This window comes from Xyrauchen texanus, chromosome 3 (genome assembly GCF_025860055.1).
Source record: "Xyrauchen texanus isolate HMW12.3.18 chromosome 3, RBS_HiC_50CHRs, whole genome shotgun sequence".
Lineage (NCBI taxonomy): Eukaryota > Metazoa > Chordata > Actinopteri > Cypriniformes > Catostomidae > Xyrauchen > Xyrauchen texanus.
In genome coordinates this window covers 27669302-27695471 of record NC_068278.1, presented here as the reverse complement: position 1 = coordinate 27695471, position 26170 = coordinate 27669302, and the positions used below count along the sequence as shown (strand labels likewise).

Below are 26170 nucleotides of genomic sequence, written 5' to 3'. Positions count from 1 at the left end.
ATTGTTGGGGCGAGTCTAAGCGGGTTGCTCAAACACAGGAATTTGATAGCGCCACAGAGACACAGTGTTTACCGTTTTTTAGAAAATGTACCTATGATTGGCTAACTCGTAGTTGTCTCTTCATATTAAGCTGGGATGGAATAAAGTATTTTAACAATGAAAAGTTTACATACTTTAGATTTAATAAAAAATAAAAGGTTTGTCTGATGAGAATAAGCTGTTCTAAACAAGATTAATGTGTGATGCCATCATGTAAGTTCTGTCCATGAAATAACTCGGACTTGCCAAACCACACATGCTGAATCAAATCAAATAAATATAATCAAATAAATTTGCATAACAATACACTCTAATAGTGCTTATCATACTCATATCAATCAAATGCTTATAACTGCTTTCATTCAGGTCACTGGTCAAATGTTCAGCAAATTGGCATGGCTGGTTCAGTAGTCTCTGAATCAGAATGATGGATGAAAACCGAAGAGCAAAATGGAGGGAATGAAAAAGATATTGATGGAAGTAACAAAGAAATTTTAAAGCTGAAGTGTGTGCCACCAAACAGAAGTGCAAAACATTGTTTTCAAACAGGTTTCCCAAACACTCCCACTAGACAACCTTTCTCCAAAATCAAGCCATTTGTTGTGCCAGCGTTGCTATGTTTTGACAGCGCCACAGAACCTCTACAATTGTCTGGGAAATCAGCCTACAAAAGCTTACTTGTAAATGTCTCTGCATAGTAGGCTGGGATATGAAAGTTTTTAACATAAAAGCACACTTCGACCTTAAGGAAAGCGATCAGAAAAGAGGATAGAAGGAATGTGGATAGAGATGTATAGTTACGTGAAGAAAAAAATAAATACGTATGCGGCCCTGTAACCGTGGCTTGCTTTCTCGACAGGTGTGTGTCATGCACTGATGAAGCTCTATATGACTATCACCCACATCAGTGTACCACCTAAGAGAAAATACTCAAGTAAAAAATGAGATCTCTCCTTAAACCTGACATTCTGAAAACTTGCATGCAAAATCAGCGGCTGATAAAGACCAAACTAGAATAAAATCAAGCCATGATCTCAGCTCTGGCACACTGACAAGGAATTTAGGCTGCAGTAAAAGCTAATGGGTCTCAGAGAAACCCAGCAACAGGCTCTGCCTTCATTGCCTCTCTCAGACTAAACCACAGCTGCAGTAGGGAAATCCATCTATTCAAGCCAAGCCTATGCACAATTTAAGGACAATAGCAACCAACACAGATTGGTTGGAATAGTCCTCAAAGCCTGCCTTTTTCTGTGGACATGGAGTGATTTGTTGTTGTGGAGTGGAGGATGCCCTTTCCTATAAAAAGTTGGCAAAATAATGCAGAACTACACCAACACTGCAGTTTGGATTTTGTAGTTGCTGAAATTTTCACACTAAGAAAATGATCTAAGAGATAAGAATATCAACAGGCAATAGAGAAACAAACATTTATTTTTTCACTGAAATATTGCCAAAATTCAAAAAAGAAAAACAAGAAGGGAAACACTTTAATTAATGGTTCTATGTCAACTTATTGCGCATAACAGTGCCATAGTATTACCACGGACTCAAGCTTTATAACACCAGGCATACCACATTGTTTTTCTTTAAATACAGTTGTATGAATGTACCTTATGCTTATGCAGCGAGACGCTAATAAGAGAGCAAGACATAGTGAAGACAAAATCGCCAAAGACGGTCACTACCGTTTACTATGCAAGCGTGCACTAGACAGACGTCTTTGACTGTGTCTCGCAGTTTTTTTTATTTTCCCAGCATCTTGTGCAGTAATGATGGATTTTTTTTAGATGCTATGTCAATTTAAAAGTCCACTGGTGGCAACCTTTGAAACACTCTAAGGAAGTTATTTCCAGTCATGAATGTGCTGCTCCTATCTACTTGGATGGGAAAAGACAGAAATCTTCAAAATGGTTGGTCAAGGTTATGATCAAAAAACATATTTGAAATCAGCTTGTATAGCTAATGCTCAGGTTACTGGCCCTTTTACCAGTAAAGTGGGACTTCCTTTCTACAACTGTTGACCGTTGGACATTCCAATTTCTCCCATTAATTTAAATAGAAGTAGCCCGTCTCTGCTAAATAGTTTGTTTCAAATGCTCACATGCTCATTTGAGTGTGCAAATGGATGTGGTTTAATTAATAATTAATATACAGCTGCAAAGTTAATGTGTGAAACTGCTCATATGTTGAAATTATAGACTGATCAAAACACCACATTTGCTTATTGAGGTAGATGACACAAGAGAGTGCTCATTCAATGTGATGTGTACAGCACCTGCAGACTATTTATTTATACAATTAAATCACAGCATACTGCGCTTCAATAATCTCACTGGGTCATATAAACAACATCTCATCAGGAAGTGTGAAACACTGAATCAGGAATGCCAAAATAAAAGTTTGGTTCAAAATAAAAGCTTGACACGTGAAATGTAAGAAATTGCTACAAATATATTACTAGTGTTTCGTAAATTGTATTTTACTATTACTATTTTGAACCTATATATAACAAGAAAAACTGCTGTTGTACTGAAGTTTTTATCAATGTTTTAATTTATACTGTAATTCTCTGTTGTGCAGCACTTTATTTGACAAAAAAAGACCAATGTTGCTTTTCGATTATGTTGTGATTGCTTAACGAAGACATTTTTATTATTTTGTTGAAAAGTATTCTATTTTCATTTGATTAAAGTTTGGATTTATTTGATTAGACACAATTTTTGTGATAAAATTTCATTTATCTTTAATAAAATATGGAATTCAGTAACAAATTTAAATAGTAGAATTTAAGAAAAAGAAATTGAATTTAGAACAAACTTATTTCATAAGGCCCTACGTAAAAAAAACTGAAGCAATGTTTACTTAATGGAGAAACACTAGAAGGAAACATAGTATTGTTTTAATTTATTGTTTACATTGAAATATAACATTTTAATAGACTAAAGGTTTTCAATTGCAGAGTGCCTATTTTTTCTGTGGTATCGAAATTGGTGCTGAGAATCGTGAAATGTTACTGGTATCAGAACCAACTACTGTAATTTTGGTATCATGACAACACTGACACACATCCAAAATTTGAATGCTCATGTTGGCATTTGAATCTTAGATTCTATAAATATTTGAATTTGACAGCCTTACTAAGAGACCTGTTTTTTGTCAAAACTCGTTTTGTGTTTATCCCTTTGCACAGCAACACTATGTTTGCTTTTCTGCAAGCTTGGATTTGAAACACTTCAAACTGGCGCCTGTGAATGGTTTGTATTTTAGGTCTAGACATCAGGTTGGGTAGACGCTAATCCATATCTATTGCTAAAACCTCTCGAAAAGTCTTTACCCATGGCTGTAAGCCAACCTACAACAGATGTGCATGAAAGTGTGAACTTGGATATCATATGTTGCAAAAGATCAAGGATACTCTCAAGAATATACTGATGCTATGACAGATCTAGCAAGGAATTCCAATTTATTGGGTTTGATTTACTTTAATTCTCCACCATATTCACCATAACGCCACACGCCCACACAAAATGCCATTGAGAGTTATGTGTGAGATATTTTGTGACATTGCTCAGCAATGGCTCAGTGACAGGAAAATTCTTTAGTCTTAAAGCAGATGCACATTAGAGCTCTTGCCAAGTTCAGTGAATTCCATCAGTCTGCTGGAGAGGCAAAGAGACAGAAAATCATTCTACCATCTCTGGCCAACAGTCGTTGTGCATTTATTATGATTTGTATTGCTATATCTGAAATTTGATTTACTTTCTTGGTGTGAGATCATAAAATCATAGTCAATTATGAAACAAATAATGTAAAGTCAGTCAGTCATTCTCCCCAAATAAACCCTGACTGGGTGATCAGCAACCTACATTTACATTACATTTATATTTATGCATTTAGCAGACGCTTTTATCCAAAGCGACTTACAGTGCACTTATTACAGGGACAATCCCCCCGGAGCAACCTGGAGTTAAGTGCCTTGCTCAAGGACACAATGGTGGTGGCTGTGGGGATCAAACCAGCGACCTTCTGATTACCAGCTCAGCGCTTTAGCCCACTACGCCACCACCACTCCCTGATGCAAACCTAAGGGTTCTTTTATCACCCTTCATTTGCAATAATGACTGGCTGCTTGAACTATATTTGGCTTATTACACTGTAACTATAAATATGTATTAGAGCTGTCAGAATGAATGCGTTAACACATACGATTAATTTAAAAAGCTTAACGCGCACATTTTTCTTAATCACGATTAACATATTTACCACTAATACAGCATAAACACTGCTGTAAAGGCTGTAATCTTTGTAATGTGTCCGCCCGGAGTCATTACACTGACGCACACACCACAAACACCCACACATCAGAGCCCTTATACCAAGGTGAGCCTACAGGCTTAGCATTAAAAAGCACAATGTGGCAGTCCTATAGACATACCATGGGCAGTACTGTTGTAACAAGCTAGTTGACTGTGATCGAGCCGCAGAGGTTGTTATCCAAGTAAATGGACACAAACAACAGTGCTTCTGTGATAAAATGATAGAGGAAGGACCTCTTAGTGCTATTTCATGTACAAAACAAGCCCAGACTTATGATAGAAATTAAGTATTTTTCATGTAAGGCTCATTTTAATTACAGTAGAATAAATGCATTTTGACAGGAAAATAATTATAGTGTCAATTTTCAGCACTTTCAAAATCTGCAATTAATCATGATTACAAATTTGAATCAACTGACAGCACTAGTATTTATAAATAAATACTTGGATATTAAATACTGAATTGAACTATTATTCAGTTTAAATTATTTTATTTCATAGGAGGACTGAGTGATACAATAGACAAATGCAAGCAAAGTATTCGTGCACCAGAGAAAATAGCATGCAGCCATCTTGAAAATTTTGTCTCTGAACTTCCGTTCTAGCAGCTCTATATAGATATCTATGGTATTGATGACAAAGTGCAATTAGCTAGCAAAGTGGGAAATGGGTGCTACTATATACACACATACATATGTGAAAGTGTATATTTTATTTTATATTCCGTTTACAACTATTTTAAATCACATTTAAGCCTCTTAAAATGATATGGTGACACTACAATTGTAATTTTCTTTCATGTTGAACTTGCATGTGTAATTATACGAGCTGCCACTGTTGGAAATTTCATATCAACTACACATTTTAACAGAAATTATAAACAGTATTGAGAATTACACGTATAACAATTAAATGCTTGTGTTATGAAAAAGAGCAGCGTATCATAGCTGTCTGAATGTGATCTGGTAGTTCCAATTACCTCCGTGAATGACAGAAAAAACACCACAATAGCATTTTCACTTCGTAAAGGAGTGCTGTAGACACACTATCGAACAAGCTGAAAAATACTTTGTGCTGCCACACGTAATCAATTTTGATTGACTCTTCTTAGTAGCTTCAATACAAACAGGAAGTTAGATGACAAAATTCGGAAGAGTGGAGTGTGGAAAAGGGGCGGGTTAAATAAGGTGAATAGGAACCACCTGGATGAGCACGGTCAGTTATACAGAGTTGCTATGAACAACACTCATTATTCAGAAATATTTAATGAATGTATGCAGCCACTGACCAATCAGAATAAAGAAATCCAGAGTGCTGTGTGATGAAAAGTATTATTAAATAAGTGATTCTAATAAAGATAAAAGGAGTTTCTGAATTCCAGTTTTATATTTATTGATTGATGTTTGTTGGGAAAAGCGGATGCTTAAAGATGTTAGCAGAGTTAAAGGTCAACAACCTTTGATGCAGGTCATGGAAATTCAGTCTTTCTCTCACACTTTCACTTCTGCTTTGAAGGCATAGTTCACCCTAAAATTATAATTCTCTCATCATTTACTCAACCTTATGCCGCCTCAAACTCACATGACTTTCTATTTTCTGCGGAACAAAGTATTTTGACGGAGATATGATGTAAATATGCAAGTCTATGGTGTCCAACACTTCCAACAGACATGCGGTCATGTTTTGAAGCTTGATTACACTTCCTCGCATTATGCCACTGGACATCGCTTCAGAAGACATGGATTAAACCAGTTGAGTCATTTGGATTACTTTATGCTGCCTTTATGTCTTTTTTGGAGCTTGAACGTGTTGGTCCCCATTGACTTGCATTGCATGGATACATTTACATAATCTCTCCATCAAAATATCTTTATTTGTGTTCCGCAGAATAAAAAGTCATATGACTTTGAGAAGGCATAACAGAAAGTAAATGATGAGAGAATTATCATTTTTGGGTTAAATATACATTTAAGATATCAAAGCAAAGTATGGGTGTGGGTCCAAGCAAAAACCTATGTAATGCTCTAAAACTCTTTTGAAATAGACAAGGACCATTGCTCAGTGCACAAGCAAATGCAAGTCAGAAACAATCTACAACCTAATATCTAAATAAAGTGTCAGAACATGATTAACCTGAAGGGAACAGCATGTGAATGAGTACTCACATTAATAACAAGTGCTAGAGAAAACAGGATTAAGATTTGGCTCAGTGCCTTATAATTAACTGAAGAAATAGACATAGCAAAAAGCTATTGAAAAATGATTAAATTAACATAGCAAATCTCTATCTTATTCTGTGAGCTCAAGTAATTAATGTGTGGAAAAATACTCAAGAAAAAACTTTACACAATTGCCTTAGATTCAGGTAACAGCATGTTGTTGAATCATAAATGTAAACTTAAAGTTTCAAATTGTTCACTGGAAGAAGCACCATGGTAAGGCATGATCAAACATTTCAAATATGCCATTACATCAGTTGTGTTAATAAAACGTCCAACAAAATATAAAAAAGTTAATTAAATGTTATTCATAAAGCCTGAATTAACTCATCTGGTCATAAGGTTTTTCTATATTCTACATTTAGCAAAATGTAGTGCAGACTGTACTTTCCCCTTTGAAGGAATAGTTCGGCCCCTACTAGGTAGGGAGAAGAATTTCTAGCAAGAATTGACTTAAATATTGACCTATCAGAAATATTCTTATAAAATACTCATTTGTGTTCTGCAGAAAGTCATACACATCTGGGATTGGATGAAGGGTGAGTAAATGATGAGAATTTTCATTTTTGGGTGAACTACTCTTTTAATGCAATGGTTCTGTAATGCTCCAAAAAGGAGGAAAAAAAGGGAAAACTCTTCCCTTCTCTCATATGTGTCAAATCTCATACGTGCTTGCTTTTAGTCAAAAAGTCCAAATGTGTCGTACAGTAACATTTCTAAATGACAAAGAGAATGTCAACACTCAGACCTCTGGGAAAATACGTAACTGCTAGATATGGCTGCAAGATTTTGACAAAAATTCACATGTCGATTATTTTAGTTTACAGTTATTTAAACTGCAATATAAACAAAAATATATATTTTGACCAAAACATTTTTACATTTTGCCCATACCCTCTTTGAGGGTTCACACTTGATTCCTCTTATGAAAAATTTAATAAAATAAACTCTTTCACTTCAGCCACAAAAAAAATAAAAAAATAAAAAACAAAACAGTGAGAAAAAAAAATTATAATCTTCTTCATATTCACATTGTACCCATCCACTGTGATGTGGTCCACTTGGTGACATCATTATCATTATTAGCATTATTATACAATAGCAAAATATTTCTGTAATAAAATCTTAACTTGCACGGGGTTAAACCATGGAGCTTTTATTTTTGCAGACTGCATGTAAAGTTCCTGTGTAGCAGAATTCACAACAGCTGTATAATGTGCTCCTCATTTTAAAGACTTCTCATCTGTCCACAAATACCCAGTGCCAGGGAATGTTGATTAGTGTAAGTTATAGTAACAAGAAGTCTCAACTAACGTGATTGGGATTTGAAGTGCACAATAATCGTGGTAAAATAACCGCGATCAGACGGTTATTTAATAAATCGCGACAGGCCTAGAATCACAAGCCTATATACAAATTTGTATTTTTTATTTCTTACGGTTAACCACTATGGCTGTCAATAGAATAATCTAAAATGATAATTAGAAAGCACAATAAAAATGTAATAATGTCAAATTCAGTAATGTCAGACTTTTCTTTCACATTTTTATATTTATTTGTTTGAAATGTTTAGCAGACCCCTTATCACCCCTTGCAGCACCTAATTTTGCAGAGGAAATATTCTGTGAACATTGACCAAAGCACTTTTGTTCATTCATAAATTCAAGCCCTTGTCAAGCGAGTTTCAAAAAGCAGTTAAAGCCATGAGAGGACAGGAGTGTATACTTCTTTATGTAGTGCTGCTTGGGATCTTATTTGATTCAGAGAGAAGTAGATTTATATAGTCTCTATTTACGCAGGAGCTCCCTTGGAAATAGAACACTTCCATTCACAAAGCAGCACTTGGAGTATCTGATGATTTCCCTTTGATTTCATCCACTATGAGCTCAGAAGAGACCACTAGGATACATGAAAATAATAAAACCCAATTACAATGATGAAAAAGCAACAACAAATTGAGTCAATTCACCTCAAGAATACTCAATTAGGCAGTACTTTTAAACACTGAACAGACTTAAAAGAGCTTTAGAACCACATTAAAGGCAAACCAATGTCTGAAATACCTTATGAAGCAACAACACTTATTTCAAGCAATATGTTTCCTTGTAAATGTGTCTTCAGCCTATATTTCCCTTTGACTGTGTTTCACTCCTCTTAAAGATCTATACTGGATCAAGGCACATATCAAATACTATTGGCAAATTCTTAAAGGAATATTCAGGATTCAATTCAAGTTAAGATCAATCGACAGCATTTGTGAAATAATATTGATTACCAGATAAATTAATTTTGACTTTTTTCTTTTAAAAAAGCACAAATCTGGGTTACAGTGAGGCACTTACAATGGAAGTGAATGGGGCCAATCAGTAAACATTTAAATACTCACCGTTTCAAAGGTTTAGCTACAAGACATTAACAATATGCATGTTAACATGATTTCAGTGTCATAATCGCTTACTAACCTTTTCTGTGTAAAGTTATATCCAATTTTACAACTTTATTGTCATGACAGTGTAATTCCAACAAACGTAAAACCCTAAAATGGTTGTAACAATGATTTAAACAACTTTATAGCACAAATAAAATATGCGTTTTAACAGAAGAATTAATGTAAACGCGTTTACAAAAATTATAAGATTCACATTTCTGCATTTAATCACTCCAAAAATTGGCCCCATTCAAGTGCCTCAATGTAACTGTGTCAAAATGATATTTTATAGTAATTTACGTTATGCCACAAAGGCTGACAATTGAGCTTAATTTGTATTGAACCTGGAATATTCCTTTAATCCAGATTTTTAGGGAAAAGGATGCTGTTAAATGGCTTATGTGTCTAACCTGCATGTCCATTTCTGCAACAAACGTGGGAGGACTTGCACTCTGGGACATTTAGATGTTTGTTAGAAAAGAAAAAATAACAATAAAAGAAACACGAGAACCTTCTGATCAAGAGCACTCGACAAGAATGACAAAGTCACAGAACTGCAATTCACCCTTATATATAGTCTAATTCTAACCGCCTGACATCTGTCAACCATGCAACAAAACGCTTGCTATTAAAACTTGCAATATATGAACAAAATTGTAAAATATCTATAACCAGTACGATTTGTATTCCTCCAGGCAGTCAATAGCTAGTCTCCAGACAAATAACAGGTGGAACACACCAATGCTTCGAATTAAAAAGGAGCTCATCATACCTGAAACGTTCACTTGATCCCGCTTATCATAATTCCAGCAGTGAAGGAACTATCCAACAGCTGGCGCGCGCCGTTTTGGCTCTCGTGAGTTCAATATTAATTCCAATCAGCTGCTTGCTTCCATAAAGTCCCTGAGCGACTTTACTGTGTGTTCATGAAAACGTTTAATAACTCCAACGACTCGCCCGTTTCATGTGATCTTGTTCAGCGCTTGATTAAAGTCCATGGCTGCTCTCTTTTATCCATGGGACAGTCTCAGTGGACATACGGGCAGTTATCACGGCTCTGAGGTAGTCAAATGAAAATACCCCTCGGTTTGACATTCATATGCTTTGCACGAGCGTCTAGGATCCATTATCCAGCGCCTTATATCTAAACCCTAGCGAGTGAGATATTTCTTGACGTCCCGCCCCTTCACGAAACAGGACACTAAGAATAAATCTCAGTTACAGATTCGCAGTTTTTTTTAACAGTACTTTTACTGTTTACCTGCCGCGTTTTTTAGACGTCGTATCAGGAACATCAGCTTTTAAAACGCGTGTCGAGACCTGCTATTCATTACGCTGCGACAAGATTTTTTTTATTTTTAAAGCCCTAAGACAGCATCAGCACTTTGAACGTGTCTTTTATTTCCAAAAGTGCTGCACGCGGTTACGATGACCAGGTGCAGCAGATACAGCCAGTTTCAGTTCAACAAATAGATCATGAGAATACGGTTTGACCTGAGGCAATAGTTAGATAACCATACCGTGAACATTACAATGGGTGCTAAAAATGATATCAGGTGGAAACGTGGTGCTCTTTACCAGTTCAGCTTTTACGTGACATAATCCGCTTCTAAATTATAACGTAAAAGTGATATATAACTTTTAGTATAGTATACACGAGGTGGGATGAATGGATAAGCAGCTGTACAGACCTACACCTAGTTAAACTACTTTCTACAGGGCTATCTACCTTTAAAATAATGTACAGATTGAGAAAACGAAGTCACTTGATTAAAAACGTTTTCACGGTCGAGATTTCTGAATGAATGCCATGTTTTCAGGTTTATGGATGGATTTTACTATGCAGGCTTTGGTGTGTCATTTGTAAATAACACAAGTTGTACAGTATATCTAATTTTACTTGGCCTCTGCAATCCGGTAAAAGGGAAGTAGCCTATATTTTAATATTTTACTGAAATGGAAAGTAGCAGACTCTGGGAGTTGTGTAGTCATCATGTGATAATTTGGAAACTACAATAAACAACTTTTCTAGTTTGGTGATAGCAGTGCCATTCATTCTGATGGACAGAGTTTAAAGGGGTTATGACATGCCTTTTTTATTATTTATATGTTCCAAAAAGATTTGTCCATCCTTTTCTTTAAAAAAAAAAAAAAATAAGCAAAAATTGAGGTTATTGAGGCACTTACAATAGAAGAGTTTAGAGAGGTTTAAAGGCAGAAATGTGAAACTTTGTGCTGTTAAATTCTGTTAAAACTTTATTATTTTGAGCTGTAACATTGTTTAAATATTCATTTTTGTGGTCATTTTAGGGTTTTAATTTGATGACATTACATCGCCATGGCAATGAATTTATAAAATTGGCTATAAATTTACACAGAAATGTTTAGTAAGCAATTGTATCACACTAAAATCATGTTAACACACATGTGGTTTATGTCTTGTGGCTATACTTTTGAAACAGTGAGTATTTTAACGTTTACGTATTGGCCCCATTCACTTCCATTGTAATTGCCTCACTGGAACCCAGATTTTTTATTAGTTTATTTATTTGTTTCTTTTTTTTAAAGGAAGGAAAAGACTCAATTAAATGCTGTCAATTGAGCTTAACTTGTATTGAACCCAGAATATTCTGTGAAGTCACTGTTTTCAATCCTTTCACATAAAATTCAGCAGATTTGGAAAAGCTGCCTCACTGTGCTTTCCTCTCTTTCCTGACTTTAAGCGTTGTGCTCCTCTGGCGGACGGCAGCGGCGAGGACTCCACGACGACTCCTCCCTCCCGGGTTGCGGCACCACTGTGTCAGTTCAAGGACTGGCAAGGAGGAGGCGGGAACCGACTGAACAGTAAATGTAAGGTTTAATGTAAAACTCAACTTAAACATAAGACAAACAGACGCACACAACACGGCCACGTGCTTGCGTCTCTCTCTCTCTCTCTCTCTCTCCTACACTGGGGTTTTGGGGAGTTCTAGTTCTGTCTGGAGGAATGGGCCAAAATTCCAGCAACTTATTATGAGAAGCTTGTGGAAGGCGACCCAAAATGTTTGACTAAGTTAAACAATTTAAAGGCAATGCTACCAAATACTAACAAAGTGTATGTAAACTTCTGACCCACTGGGAATGTGATGAAATAAATAAAAGCTGAAATTCTCTCTACTATTAATCTGACATTTCACATTCTTAAAATAAAGTAGCGATCCTAACTGACCTAAGATAGGGAATGTTTTCTATAATTAAATGTCAGGAATTGTGAAAAACTGAGTTTAAATGTATTTGGCTATGGTGTATGTAAACCTCTGACTTCAACTGTAAGTCTCAATGGAATCTCCTTTGAAAGGTGATCCATAGACCTGCACCTGATTGTGCACTGGCTGGGTGTCTCCTCATAAAACCGGTTTTCATCATGAAGGACATCCGGTCGGGGGCTGCCTTCTGGGCACACATTCTTAACATAACTGAGTGGTTTGTGGGTCTTCCAAAGACAGTAGCATCATTCACAAAACACAACCATATTCATGCACTTGAAATGGACATGCATCCAATAGTTGCTCTCGTATTGTTGCTGTTGTTCTCATCATATGTTTAATTAAAATACATTTGCATTATTTTATCTCTAACATTTATAAAACCTCAATCATGTCCATATAACTGTTGTTACTAGTTGCTGCCTAGTCAATTGCCCTATCAATTTTACAAATTAATTCCTGTTTTAGTTTTCTTTTACTTCCAAGGTATGAGAAAAAGTACTACAATATAGCTGGAATTAATCATTTTTTTCCACCAGATTATTTTGTACATAAAATGTACAGCAGCATGCAAAGTTAAATAACAAAATATAGGAGGCCTCATGGCATGGCAGAGTTCCATTTAATTTTGTCCTTTTCCCATTTCATGAAGTTAATGAATTCTAAAGTGCAGATAAAAGGAATTTTATCAGGTGTAACTGGAAAGTTTTGCACCACTGCCCTCTTATGGACAATTCCACAACTGCACAGCCCCAACTTGATTCTGGAATGTGTAACAGGATTAAAAAAGAAACAGGATCACTCACATTAATGCATTAAAATGTAGCCATGTAATGTTATATATATATATATATGTTAAATCAGTAACTAGCAGTACTGTCCTGTGCATGCATTTGGCATTGTGTGCTTGCAAATCATCATCGTTCAACCTAATTCTATCATCAACACTACCTTGAATGTTACAATCTCAGCCATCACTTTTCAAAAGCAAAGTCGCCATGGGCATAATTTTAAACCACAGAGCCAGACATGGTGGAATGTAATCTGAGGGGCTTCAAATGGTTAGTTCCCTAACCAGACAGTATTACCTGAATATCCGGATTGCACAGAGCTAATCCTTATAGCTTTACACAAGGTTAACTATTTTTGCTGCTCCAAACGATGATAAACAATGACATCCTTTTTTGATCGTATGTGGATTCTGTTCATAGAATGAGGCTGAAAATATATTATTTGTAGCTTTCTACACTGTTAAAGGCTACACTGGTTAGTATTTCTTGTAAAAAAAAAAAAAACCTTATACACATAAAAATATTGACAAGGGATGTAATGCTGTTCAAAAGCTCCTCAGATCGCATCATTTATATGCATAAATGTTTTCCAACTGAATAGACTAAATATGAAATGATACAAATTACATTAAAAGGCAAAGTAATCTCTTCAGTAATAAAAATACTTTTTGAATGTAACTGTATTCTGATTACCAACGGTGTAAACTGCAACTGTGATATTACAGTTACTAATATTTAGTATTTTAAATATGTAATCCTATAACAAGTACTCCATTACTCCCCAACCCTGCCTGTACATAAGAGTAGGCTAATACTGTATGTAATCTGTTAAAAATTATGATTTCTGAGCAGTATAATTATTCATCTTTTCAAGACTTTCTGTGAGTTATAGTGTTTGATTCTTTTTTTTCTCCCCAATTTGGAATTCCCAATGCAGTCTAAGTCCTCATGTGGCATAGTTACTCAATCCAGGTGGCGGAGGACAAATCTCAGTTGCCTCTGCGTCAATCTGCATGTTACCGTGGAGACCTAGTGCATGTGGAGGCTTTGCGCTATTCTCTGCGGCATCCACGCACAACTCACCACGAGGAGATTACCCCATGTGACTCTACCCTCCCAAGCAACCGGGCCAATTTGATTGCTTAGAAGACCTGGCTGGAGTCATTCAGCACACCCTGGGATTCGAACTTGTGAACTCCAGGGGTGGTAGTCAGCGTCTTAAATCGCTGAGCTACCCAGGCCCCTATTGCATATTTTATTCACACCCTACATCCTTGAACTCCTCTCATTAGAATTAAGAAAACAAAAGAGAACCTTCATTTGAGCTGATAATTACAAGCTATTTTCAATCAAAGAACAAGCTTGTATGTTTTAACAAGACCACAGTCCCTAATTTGAAATGTTGGCTATACTGTGGGCCACCACACAAATACTCACCAGTCTGTTCCCCAAAGAAGAGAGAGCTGATGCCTTCTCTCGCTTATGAGAAAAGTGCAAAACTCAGAAAAAGTTAATGCCAGGGAAAAGATGGCAGTCTCATTCATCCAAGTGGCAAGTTAACTAACCACAGACAGCTGGCTCACAAATATAGGACTTTGAGTGGGAAGAGTAAATCGCTTTGATTTTTAACACTGTCAGGAACTACAGACTATATAGGATACAGTGCATTACAAGTTTAAATACTAATTTGTAATGTTTCATTGTGGTTTTGAGAAGACAGATGGATAATGTAATACGATTAATCACTTTAACACAGTATATGTATTTAAAAACAGTGGAAAATGTATGGCTAAAAATTTATTTTGGGTATAACTTAATGTCTTCACACCTCTGTTCTAAACTGCCAGATATTTGTGGCTTCTGTTTTGTTAAAATCTCTGGAAAATTACTTTCATTTGATTTATATAGCTGAGATTAATGTATAAGGGCCAATCCGCTGAAAGTAGCTTTCAAGATGAACATAAGATCAGACAGCCAGTAAGTAATTTTTGAAAGTGTATCATTCTTAATCTTGTTTTCTCACTACTCTCTCACTGACCACGTGGAAAACACTTGCACAGGCTGTTTGGAGCAGTGCCACTAAGCTATTTTCCATGTTCCCCACAGACAGATGCTGGGCCAGGCTGTTAAAGGAAAAAAATACAGAGGGACCGAAATTACAAGAAGACACATTAAAACTAGAAGGCTTTTTGTGGTGAGCTCCATTTGGGCCCAGAGGTTTTGCACTGAAACCATTAACATGACAAAAAACATTTCCATAATGTGTCTCTTTTTGTGTTTGAAGGCTACAGCTCATTGCTTTTTGGGTCTGGTGATACAAGGGTCTCCAACCCTTCTTTCTGGTGAAATTGGTCGACGGTGGAAGTCTTGCTAGTAATGAAGCTAGTAAAAAAGCTTGTTGGGACACCAACACACCAGAATAACATGTTAGGGATGACTAGCCAAGATGGTCTTTTCAGCAGAGAACACTCTCTCATATTAAATACTTAAAATCAGAGACTAAAAACTAAATGTTTTTAATTTCAATTCATTCTGAGCAGTAACTGTATTTTTTTAATTTTAGTTATGGCATACCTTTCCAAATGATAACCAGTTTGAATTAAATAAAATCATGGTTAATATTGTTCTTTTTAAAATGAAAGTACTCTGTGCTAAGGTGGCTGAAACAAGGGACCTGGTCAAGAAAAACAATCTAAAAATAAGGGACTTTCACAACCTAGTCTCATAGAATGAACGTCACTATATATTTTGCAAACTGAGTTCTATGTTTTGCTGTATGTTTCCTGGTGAAATAAACACTAGCGGCGCTACAACAACTGTGAGATTTATTCACTTTCATGCATCATTTGAAAAACGCTACATTTTAATGCTTGTTTTACAGACCCACATACATTTACACACTTACATCAACATAGTTAGCTTGTGCGGTAGTTCACCTGACACTACTGTACAGACAGAACCTCAATCTCACGCAAGCATGCTCGAAACAAAAGTGAAAGTGATGGAAATAAATGTTGTGACATTGCATATGGTTGGCGAAACAATGCCATGACTAATGTGTGCCGTTATCAGAGCTAAAGGCAGTATTGACAATGGGGGAGCCAAACCACTCCGTAAAGTCTTCTCCAGCATCTCAAAGACTTTCAGAGGGGTTAAGGCCAGGACTCTGTGGTGGCCAATTCATGTGTAAAAATAATTCCTCATGCTCCCTGAACCACTTTCAAAATTTGAGCCAGATGAATTGTCATTCTGAAATATGCCTGTGCCTTCAGGGAAGAAAAAATCCATTGATGGGATAACCTGGTCATTCAGTAGATTCAGGTAGTCAGCTGACTTCATTTTATTGCTGCATAACATTGCTGAGCCTAGACCAACTGAAGCAACCACAGATCATAACACTGCCTTAAGGTACACTTAAGATCAGATTTTTTGGCCAGGCAGTGTATATCCCATATAAAATTGTCTTTTCTATAAACATTCTTAACATTAAATATATCCCCATAAATATTTCAAATATACATCTGGTCATCTAAATCCATTAATACTACTGTGATAAACCCTTTGGTCTTTTGTATTATATATAAAAAAATATTAATATTGCAAAATTAACCAGTTATTAAATGGTTTCTACCAGCATTTAAAAATAATATTTTCACTCTGGAACAATTGAAAGTAGGACTGCAATTAATTGAAATAAAATCGAAACCGCGATATGACCTTGTATGATTATTAAACTGGAAGGGCTGCGATTTAATAAAATAAATAATCTGCTCCCTTCAAAGATTATTTGCGCTGCTCTGTCCAGTGTATATTAAGTTAGAGTATTGTTGGTGTTTTCACAGCGGTTCAGTGCTCCACAACTCCCTCTCATGCTTGGAGTAACAGAAGTGATCACAGTTTGGTTCTGTTTACTTGCGTGCGCTAAACGCTTTATTTGCACTAAACTGGCGCGTCCTGCGTGAAGCGTTTTTTCATCTCAGTCTCCACAAGGTATCTATCATTATTATCACACTAATGCAGAATACAAGATGGGGTATAACTCAAACATCTTTATCAAATGATTGCTGAGCAAACAGCATTAACAGAAACACCTGTAGAGTCCAGAAACTTCTCTTCATTCTCCTGTCATTTGTTTCCCTCAGGAGAGAGCGTGCGTCGCAGTTATTACACTCCCCGCGGAAACAAGTGAAAGCGGAACTAATATTACCAACATCCAACAAAATTAAATGGAAGGAACATACATATAATAAATCTATATAAAATGTTTAGTTACTATGATATAATGCATTGCAAACTGTAATACAATAAAATAATTAAATTAAATGGTGACAAACTAACCCAAATTTTCACTTTAAATTCAACTTTTGACATTAAGCCTGATTCTTTAGGACTATCTTATATACAGTAAAGAATCATTTGTATAAGCCGACTAGTTTTTAAGGCCTAGAATAAAGAGTAACATTTATATTTTGTGTATACTGAATTATTCAATCAATTAACATTATATTTGACAGCAAAAACTAGGCAACAAATATGGTTTTACCTACAGGGAAATGTAGTTAACAGTGACATTGAGCAGAAAGCTTACATATAACCAGTTTTGACAGCTGCTGAGAAAAAGTTAAATGATCAGCATCGATTGATGAGATGAAAAGAAAATTGGAGATCGGTATCGGATGTTAAAATTCTGATTGGAGCATCCCTGATATTCAAGTTGACTGTGTTTCAAAAACTAATGATGATGATTAGTGGGCTGAGACCCCATCATAAAATGGACAAAAACAGGTACATGGTGGATGGTAACATTTGGCTATGAAGAAGACTTTGTTTCATTGTTTATATATTTATTTGTTTGTGGGTGAACTGAAAAAAGGTCTCAGTTTGGGTCTTTTTAAGAGGGTTCAAGTGTGAAAACCCTAGCAGCCTTTTTGCAGTTGAACATGTGGAAAACATAACCATCATAATCGCAGTTCAAATCGCAATCGCAATATTTTTCAAAATAATCGCAATATACATTTTTGTCCAAATCGTGCAGCCCTAACTGATAGGGACCCCCATTTTCGGTTACATTTTGCAAAAGATTATTGTTATTAGTCCCTTCTTCAAACAAATGATGTTGCTCTGTTAAGTCTTCTGGAATGCTACTTTGTTGTACAACATTTTCACACACATAAACCTGTCCTAGATTCAAGTTAATCTGACTAATTTGCGCTTTGAATTTCAAGATCTCAGCCACTTGTATTTGTAGGGCTATAATTGAGCTTTAAAGAAACTTCCGTGGAAATTAAGCAAAAAGTAAGCAAGCAACCAACTCCATCTCATCCACTACAACAACAGAATGGCTCACAATATTCTTTCCTGCCAGTAATCAGCAATAAAGTTACCCTTTATATAGTTACCCAGATGAATTAACATAACAAAAACAAACAAAATAAAGAACTAAGGCTTTCAATTGTTTTGCAGGTCTTACAAAGTGTAAGTAGCTTATAACAACAGGGAAAAAAATCAGGGCTCTCATATCAGAATAACAAGCATAAATATAGCCTTTGTTTCTCTCCAAGAGATGTCTTGACATCAACAGCTTTTCTTTAGCTTGAGAAAATAATATGTTTGTGTCAAAACCATATGCCACTCCCAGGAACCTCCTCCCTTTCTGTATCCTCTCATCCATCCGCACGGGAGACAGTTGTCCCAAAGCAGATTCTGTGTGAACACTGCAAAACTTCCCTTCATTTATCAGTTACACAATACAATGCCTAGTTATAGAGCTCAAGTTACAGGGACAGATTAAACTCTCACAAACATTTGAAGGATGCAGTCTACATTTTACGTTAACATAGGACTAGGCTATATAAAATATAAGTCTGAGACACTGAGTATGTTTGCATAGACAGTTATAATCAAGCTACCGTGGGTTTCTGCAAAGTCGAGATGGACAAACAAGAGATAAAATGGCATTAATCTTCAAAAAATTGGATACTTTCAGTCTTACTGAATTTACATTACATTTTTAAAAGACAAATTGTTTTAATTGTTGTTTTATATCTTTTAAAGTGCTTGTAAACATACTGACTATTATATGTGTTCTGGCACTCTGATATCTTAGTTAACAGTTCTATTGGATGCTATACTGGACATAGAGTAGCCAACTGGACAAATTATACATTTGCACAGTACTTAAGTTGCCAGTTAAGAATAATTGTGACAGTTCTTTTGGTTTTACATCTTTCAATTCACTAAGCGATTGTCACAGAGAAAAATTCTGATTTGGTCAACACTTTTCAGTGGGTTTTGAAATTAGACTTTTTGAAATAACATAGTTTATGTAAAGTGTAATACAGTGAAACATGTATAGTTCATTAAGTGATCAATAAATTAAAGAAACCAAGTTTAAAGGTAACACTACTGCTAAACTATAGTGGCTTTTGAAGGAAAAAGAGCAAATGTGCATTCCATCAGGTTTATTTTTTAAGTCATTGGCATGACAGGGACACAAACTTACAAGTAATGTAGCACATTTTCTACAGTTATTTTTGCCACGGAAGGCAAAGGCAAAAAAGCATGGCCTTGCAGATTGGTGTGAGGAGGAGGGCGTGGCCGGGCCGTGAGGGAGCATGGCCAGCGCTGAATCAGCTGATCAGCGGGAGAGCGAGATACAGGGCAGCCAGAGATGCCGGTTCGAGAGAGAGAAATGCATGTGTGTTATGTTTTATGTTTATGTTTTATGTTGCTTTATGTTAATTTATATCATTAAACTTTGTTGACTGTTCAGCCGATTCCCGCCTCCTCCTTGCCCATCTTGAACCGCATTACAAATGGCAATGCTAAGTATGAGCTGTTCATTTTAGGATTTAACTTTGCAGCGTAGGTCTATCCTTTGTTTTGGTTGGACACAGACCAGACATTTGGCTGTCTAAATGAAAGCTGAGTGCCAGCCTGTTCAGGTGTTGCCTGAACGAGGAACAATACAAGGCTGTCCACTAACACATGCAGCCATCTCTCAGAGCTGTCAACATGGTGAAGCAAATGAGGAAAAGGCTCTCTGGCCATGATCCAAGCCCCATGCCCTGGGACAAACCAGCCGACCAAGGGGCACACGTGTACATAAACACAGGGGAGCACTAGCTCTAAAGAAATTTAAACAAAAAGATGCGGACAGGAGATCCTGTTCTCTCAGGCCAGCTGTGACCCTGATATCTAAACAACCAGCTGCCACCAAGACAGATGCAGAGCTATATTGAAGAGAAGATGTATGAACTGAAACCAACTGATGATTAAATCTTGCGGAGTACATGTTCTCTTATCACGCAAAGGGGATTAATTTTTGTTTTTATGTTAAACAATTTTTACTTTTACTTAATTTTCTAAACCTCCTATAGATTACTGACTTATCTTCCTCTGTTTGCAGACCAGTGACATCATTGTTCAATGTGCTTTCAATTTTGGAAATGATAAGGCCTAAACTGAGATAACATTTTACATAGTTGTACATCCAATTTGTTAGGAATGGGTCTTCAGTCAGTTTAAAGGAATATTCAGGGTCATTTCATCTGTGGTTAATTTAGATTACCGCAGAAAATGTTTAGACTCACACTAAGACATGCAATGCGTTGTTTAAATGGTATACTTCAAAAACAGCAGGATAGTTGCATATATTAAAGATTTATTTGCCAAGCTGCCTGCTTGCCTGCTACAAACCCATTCAACCCATTCATTTTCATTGTATTACGTTATCAGATTAAAAAATTCAAGGACTATACTCATAATTAGACTACAGTTACTTCTTTATAGAGTACATGATTACAAATTAACACGGCAATGGCAGTAAATTGTTAATAATTTATTGATCATTTTCATATCAATAGCATCACATTCTTATTCCGAAGCACAAATGTCTCACAGATTAACATTTTGAGAATGTGCTCCTTTTACATTACAGCAGTAATATATTCACCTCTGCAAAGGAATAGTGATGGACTATTTTTTTTTATCCCCTTTTCTCCCCAATTTGGAATGCCCAATTCCCACTACTTAGTATGTCCTTGTGATGGTGCGGTTCATCACCTCAATCCGGGTGGCAGAGGACAAGTCTCAGTTGCTTCTGAGACTGTCAATCCGCGCATTTTATCACGTGGCTCGCTGTGCATGACACAGCAGAGACAACGCACGTGGGGGCTCATGCTATTCTTCACGATCCACCCACAATTTACCATGTGCCCTATTGAGAGCAAGAACCACTAATTGCGACCATGAAGAGGTTACCCCATTTGACTCTACCCTCCCTAGCAACCGGGCCAATTTGGTTGCATAGGAGGCCTGGCTGGAGTCACTCAGCACACCCTGGATTCAACTCCAGGGGTGATAGTCAGCGTCAATACTCGCTGAGCTACCCAGGTACCCCAGATAATGGACTAAAAAGTAGTAAGGTTAAAAGTAAGTGTAAGTGTGTAAGTTTGACCAAGCAATGTCACTGCTGTTGATTTCAGGTTCATTACTGATTGTTCATGTAATGTCTCTATAGTTTTATGCACTTAAACTGAACTAGATGTTTTATTTTTATTATGTCTTTCTACATCACCAATAGTGTGCAGCTCACACATTGAACTTAATTGCTTCAAAGATGCCATCTCAAAGAGAACAAATCCCATTGTTCTACAGTTGCTGCTGATGCAGAGTCCACTGCATGAAACTTGACATAAAACTTGACACAATTGTTCCTTGTGTGACTCGGTGGAACTCTGCTGTTTTAAAATGTTCTGCTCTTTTAGAATATTGTTGCTGATCAAAAGATCATATCTTGCAACACTTACTGCTCACTATCAGTAAGCAGTAAGGGTTAAAAATGTTTCAGTGTTTTTAGATGAAAGCTTCGACCTAGGCAATGTCATTGCTGATGATTTTATGGTCATTAATTGTTGTTCATTTTATGATTGTTTAATGCTGCTATTGTTTTATGCACTTAAAATTAACTTGATGTCTCAGTGTTTTGAATTATAAACTTTGGCCATGCACTGTCATTGCTGTTAGATTTAATGTTTATTTCATTTATGTAATGTTTAATGCACTTTTTAAAAATGTCACAAGGAGCTCTTTTTTTAGGATATTTTTGTTAGTAATAAAGAATGGAATACATTTTCTTCCTCTTTGTATTTTTATGTTAAAATGATTATCCTACTCAAATGCATGTGACATATAATAAAATAGAATTGTTTAAAGTAATCTAAAAGTAATCATATTAGATTACCCCCAAATATTTAATCTATGAGATTATGTTACTGATTGAATTTGTATCATGTAATTTGTAATCAGTACCTGATTACAATTCACAAGTAATCCGCCCAGTACTACGTACCTGATTCAATCGTCTACATATAGAACATAGGCTAAATATAGAAAATGACTCAAAAGTTTATCATCGCTATCGGAAATCATTTTTACATTTTTAAAAAAAAAAATGTCTATATTGTTTTATCGCCCAGCTCTACATGTTCAAAGTTCACATCAACAAAATTGAGTGCTTGTAATTAGATTAAATTAGATTTTATAATTTTCATAATCAGATTACAGATACATATTTACAGATTACATTCTTGATTATATCACCAAAGGCAGTAACTAGTGTGTAATTTACTAATTATGATCCAAAATTTTAAAATAAAGGTCTGAGTAGACTGCAAATTTTATGTAATATATAGCCATGTGTCCATGTACTGTATCTACCGAAATGAACATACTGCATTCAAAGTGCTTAATACAATCAACAAATACAGAGCATTTGGTATTATTCTGAATTTAGTTTCTTAATCAATGCACAAATAAATATTGATTTCATGTTTACTACTGTTTAATGAAAGGAGTGTTAATTGGAACGTAATACATTTAAAATTAATAATTAGATTTGCAACAAATGTGAAATGGGTAATATAAAAGTAATCAGATTATATTACCAAAAAAGTGTAATCTAAAAGATTACACAGTGGATTTAAATTGTGCAATTTGCAAAAAATACCTGATTTCATTTCAGAAGTAATCTACCCAGCACTATAAATAACCTAAAGTATTAATTTAATCTGTAGTATAACAAAGCAGAAAGTATGCAATTGCTTTTCATAGAGGACAGGACTAGTGCAGGGTAATTTATTATGAATGATCACAATATTGATTTTTAATGTCCACAGATCAATCTTTTACTTTTACTTAAACGTTTACTTCAATTTTGGTTGTGTTTAAATCTGTTAAATAAATAACAAGTTAACTGCATAGTTTGGCCCTATTGTTAATTTTTTACATGAATATTTTCATAATGTACAAAGTAAGAAGGTTCCCTGTATAATTTACAGCATTGGCTGAGAGGATTGCTTTCATATGTAAGCAAAATAGACATTACAACAGAATTATACCCAAATTAAACAGAATCAAATAAAATTGTATCAAAATAGAGATTAAGAGCTTGTTAACTGGAATCAAATCAAAGCTAGGGAGGGTTCAGTTTCAGGTAAAAAATAACTGATTCGGATCAACAGCATGTCATTATCAGAGAAATACAAAAAAGTACTAGCTTAAACATTCACCATAAAACTTTTTTATCTATCCATCATAGCACATGACATACAGCTCAAGCTTGTATATGGTGACTGTAAACAAATCCAGAAATCGTACCTGGCTCCAGTGACATCAACTCCCACCATCAGCTGTCCGTTAAGCGACAGCAGTTCATCTCGCAGTTTAATATCTCCACAATGGGCTGCTGGGCTGTTCTTTTTCACTTCAGTCACCCAAATACACCCAACATCCAATACAGGGCCTTTATCACCCTTCCTGCGCCTCCTCCTGACCCCTTTCATCTTCCCCTCGGGGTCGCCAAAAATTGGAATATTTCCAAAGCTGAGACCAAACTCAGAGCCATCTCCCTCAGACTTATGAAGGCAGACCGCACTCACCACAGCATCAATTTCCTCTCTGAATAAGCTACTACTGAACGAAGGGCTCTCAGCTTCAGCAAAGTTCAGCTGGATGTATTCCACAAGCTTACGGATAGCAGCCTGGCAAAGAGCCTGACTGCCTGTGCTCTTCTGTGGCTCATCATCCTCATCTTGGTATTTCTCTTGAGCCCAGAGCCAGTCCTCCAAAAGGGGGAGATGGCTCAGGGCATTTTCTTGGGTGATAGGCATCCTAGTTGCACGTGCTTGGCCTGCCTGGGCCTCCCCTGCATGTTGGGTTAAGGTTCTCCCCCAATACCAGGGCTTCCAGTGGTGGATGTAATCAGACACATTTAAAAGGCTTTATGTTTATGTATGTATCTCTAAATGAAACGGTGCCTTGCTGACTTTAGATCCAGAGTGCTGGCGTCCACCGATGTTACGCTTAAACCACAAAGATCCATGATGTCATCTGTAGAAACAAAGGATAATAAGGGAGTTCGAGGAAGTAGGGCACGGTTATGCTTTGAGGAGTAACAAGAGAATGTGTGCCATTAGCTGGTCTTCTCGGCATATGTCAAATCTGATTTCCATTCAATTCCATTAATATTAAAGTGGAAAACAGTGGACTGCTGAGCTCTATCCTGACTCACAGGCACTACAGACCCTTCACCTAATAAAAAAGAAAATAAAGAGAAATGCCATTACAAAGAAAGTTAGCAAGCATGAACTCCATTTAAAGGCACATATATAACATGGTGTTAAAGCTTGCCTTGCCTCATGTCATGCCTCATTTATGAAAAGGACAGGAACAGAAATTGGAATTAATATGACAACAAAGAAAGCTTCTCATGTACCAGCTGATTTATTTGAACGACACAATTCATGAACTGGAAAAGGCTCCAAATAGACTTGTGAGCACCTATTACATGTATGTTATTTGGCCGTTTATACAGACATTCATGCAAGCCTTAACATCAGTTGGGCAGAGTAAATGCAGTTATGATTAGTTGATGCACAGTGAGCAGACAAAAAGGCAAAGCAAACTTCCTTTCTGTTCTTTTTCACCTTAACCATGTGGAATGTAACTTGACAATAAATGTTCAAACTGCCAGCCAGATGATGTGATGGGGTAGCTAGAACTCTTGCACCATGGACTTGTAGAGAACATTTTTGACATATTTAACTATATATACTGTGGTAGGCAAAGACCACAGTCAAACTGCTACTTTGTTTTTGTTTTGTTTTTTGTTTTTTTCTCAAAACAACGTGAGATTTTGGCCTCTGTGTGCATCACACAAACTAAGAGGATAAGTCCAGCAATACTTGTTGAAGGGAGAGATTTATTAGACAAAAAAGCGACAAGTTTCAGCACACAAGCCTTCATCAGTGTTTACAAAGTTAGAACAGAACAGAACAGATATATAGCAGTTATTTAACCACACCCATCAAATTACACATCATGGAGACAATTCACAAGAAACAACTTAATAGACTATCCGCAAATACAAAACCAAAATACAAAGGAAAAGACATAATACATAAAATGATGAAAATTATAAAAAATTAATTTATCACAAACTCTTCATTCAATCCTAGAGGATAATTACAATTTTTTAATAAAAATTTTTAATTAAAAATCCTAAATGCCTCCCATCTTTTTCTAGTCTGATCCATATCACCTTTGGCAGATGTGTTTTGAAATGTATAGGTTTTATATTTACACATCTTGTATTAAGTTGTTTGTGGTGAATTATCTCCATGATGTATATTTGATGTGTGTGATTTTGTTGTTGACCTACTCTTTAGCCTAATTAGTGAAACTGCCTTTCCTGATTGACAGATGAGATTGTCCTGTCCATTTTATTTGCTGGATGATACCAGGACGGGATTGGTAAGAAGGCACAACACTTTTGGGCCAGTTTCTATATAAAATACCAGGCAGATTTCTCTTCGCAGTCCAGCCCTGAATGATAATCTTTTATGTATTTAAATAAGTGCTATGTATCTGCACTGTTCTAACTTTGTAAACCCTGATGAAGGCTGAGTGCCGAAACATGTTGGTTTTTATCTGATAAATCTCTCCCTTCAACAAGTGTTGCTGGACTTATCCTCTTCGATTGTTCTTTGTCTTATCCATGCACTTATAGGTGAAGTTTTACCAGATTCATTACTCTACTTAGCATCACACAAACTATTAGGGTTCCCATTCG

The 26170-nt window shown here is 36.1% G+C and overlaps 1 protein-coding gene across 2 annotated transcripts in view; it reads right to left on the bottom strand.

The window, feature by feature from the left end:
• The window catches only part of LOC127623693 (PDZ domain-containing protein 2-like), a 93454-nt gene extending 69245 nt beyond the window's left edge, over positions 1-24209 (bottom strand). Inside the window, exon 1 of one of the 2 annotated variants that reach the window (XM_052098148.1) lies at positions 23698-24209. In XM_052098148.1, coding sequence (XP_051954108.1) covers positions 23698-24209 — 512 coding nt within the window. Of the gene's footprint in view, positions 1-9774; positions 10123-23697 lie in introns of those variants that run through there. The other variant, XM_052098155.1, reaches the window with a different exon arrangement.
• Between the last annotated feature and the right edge of the window lie 1961 nt (positions 24210-26170).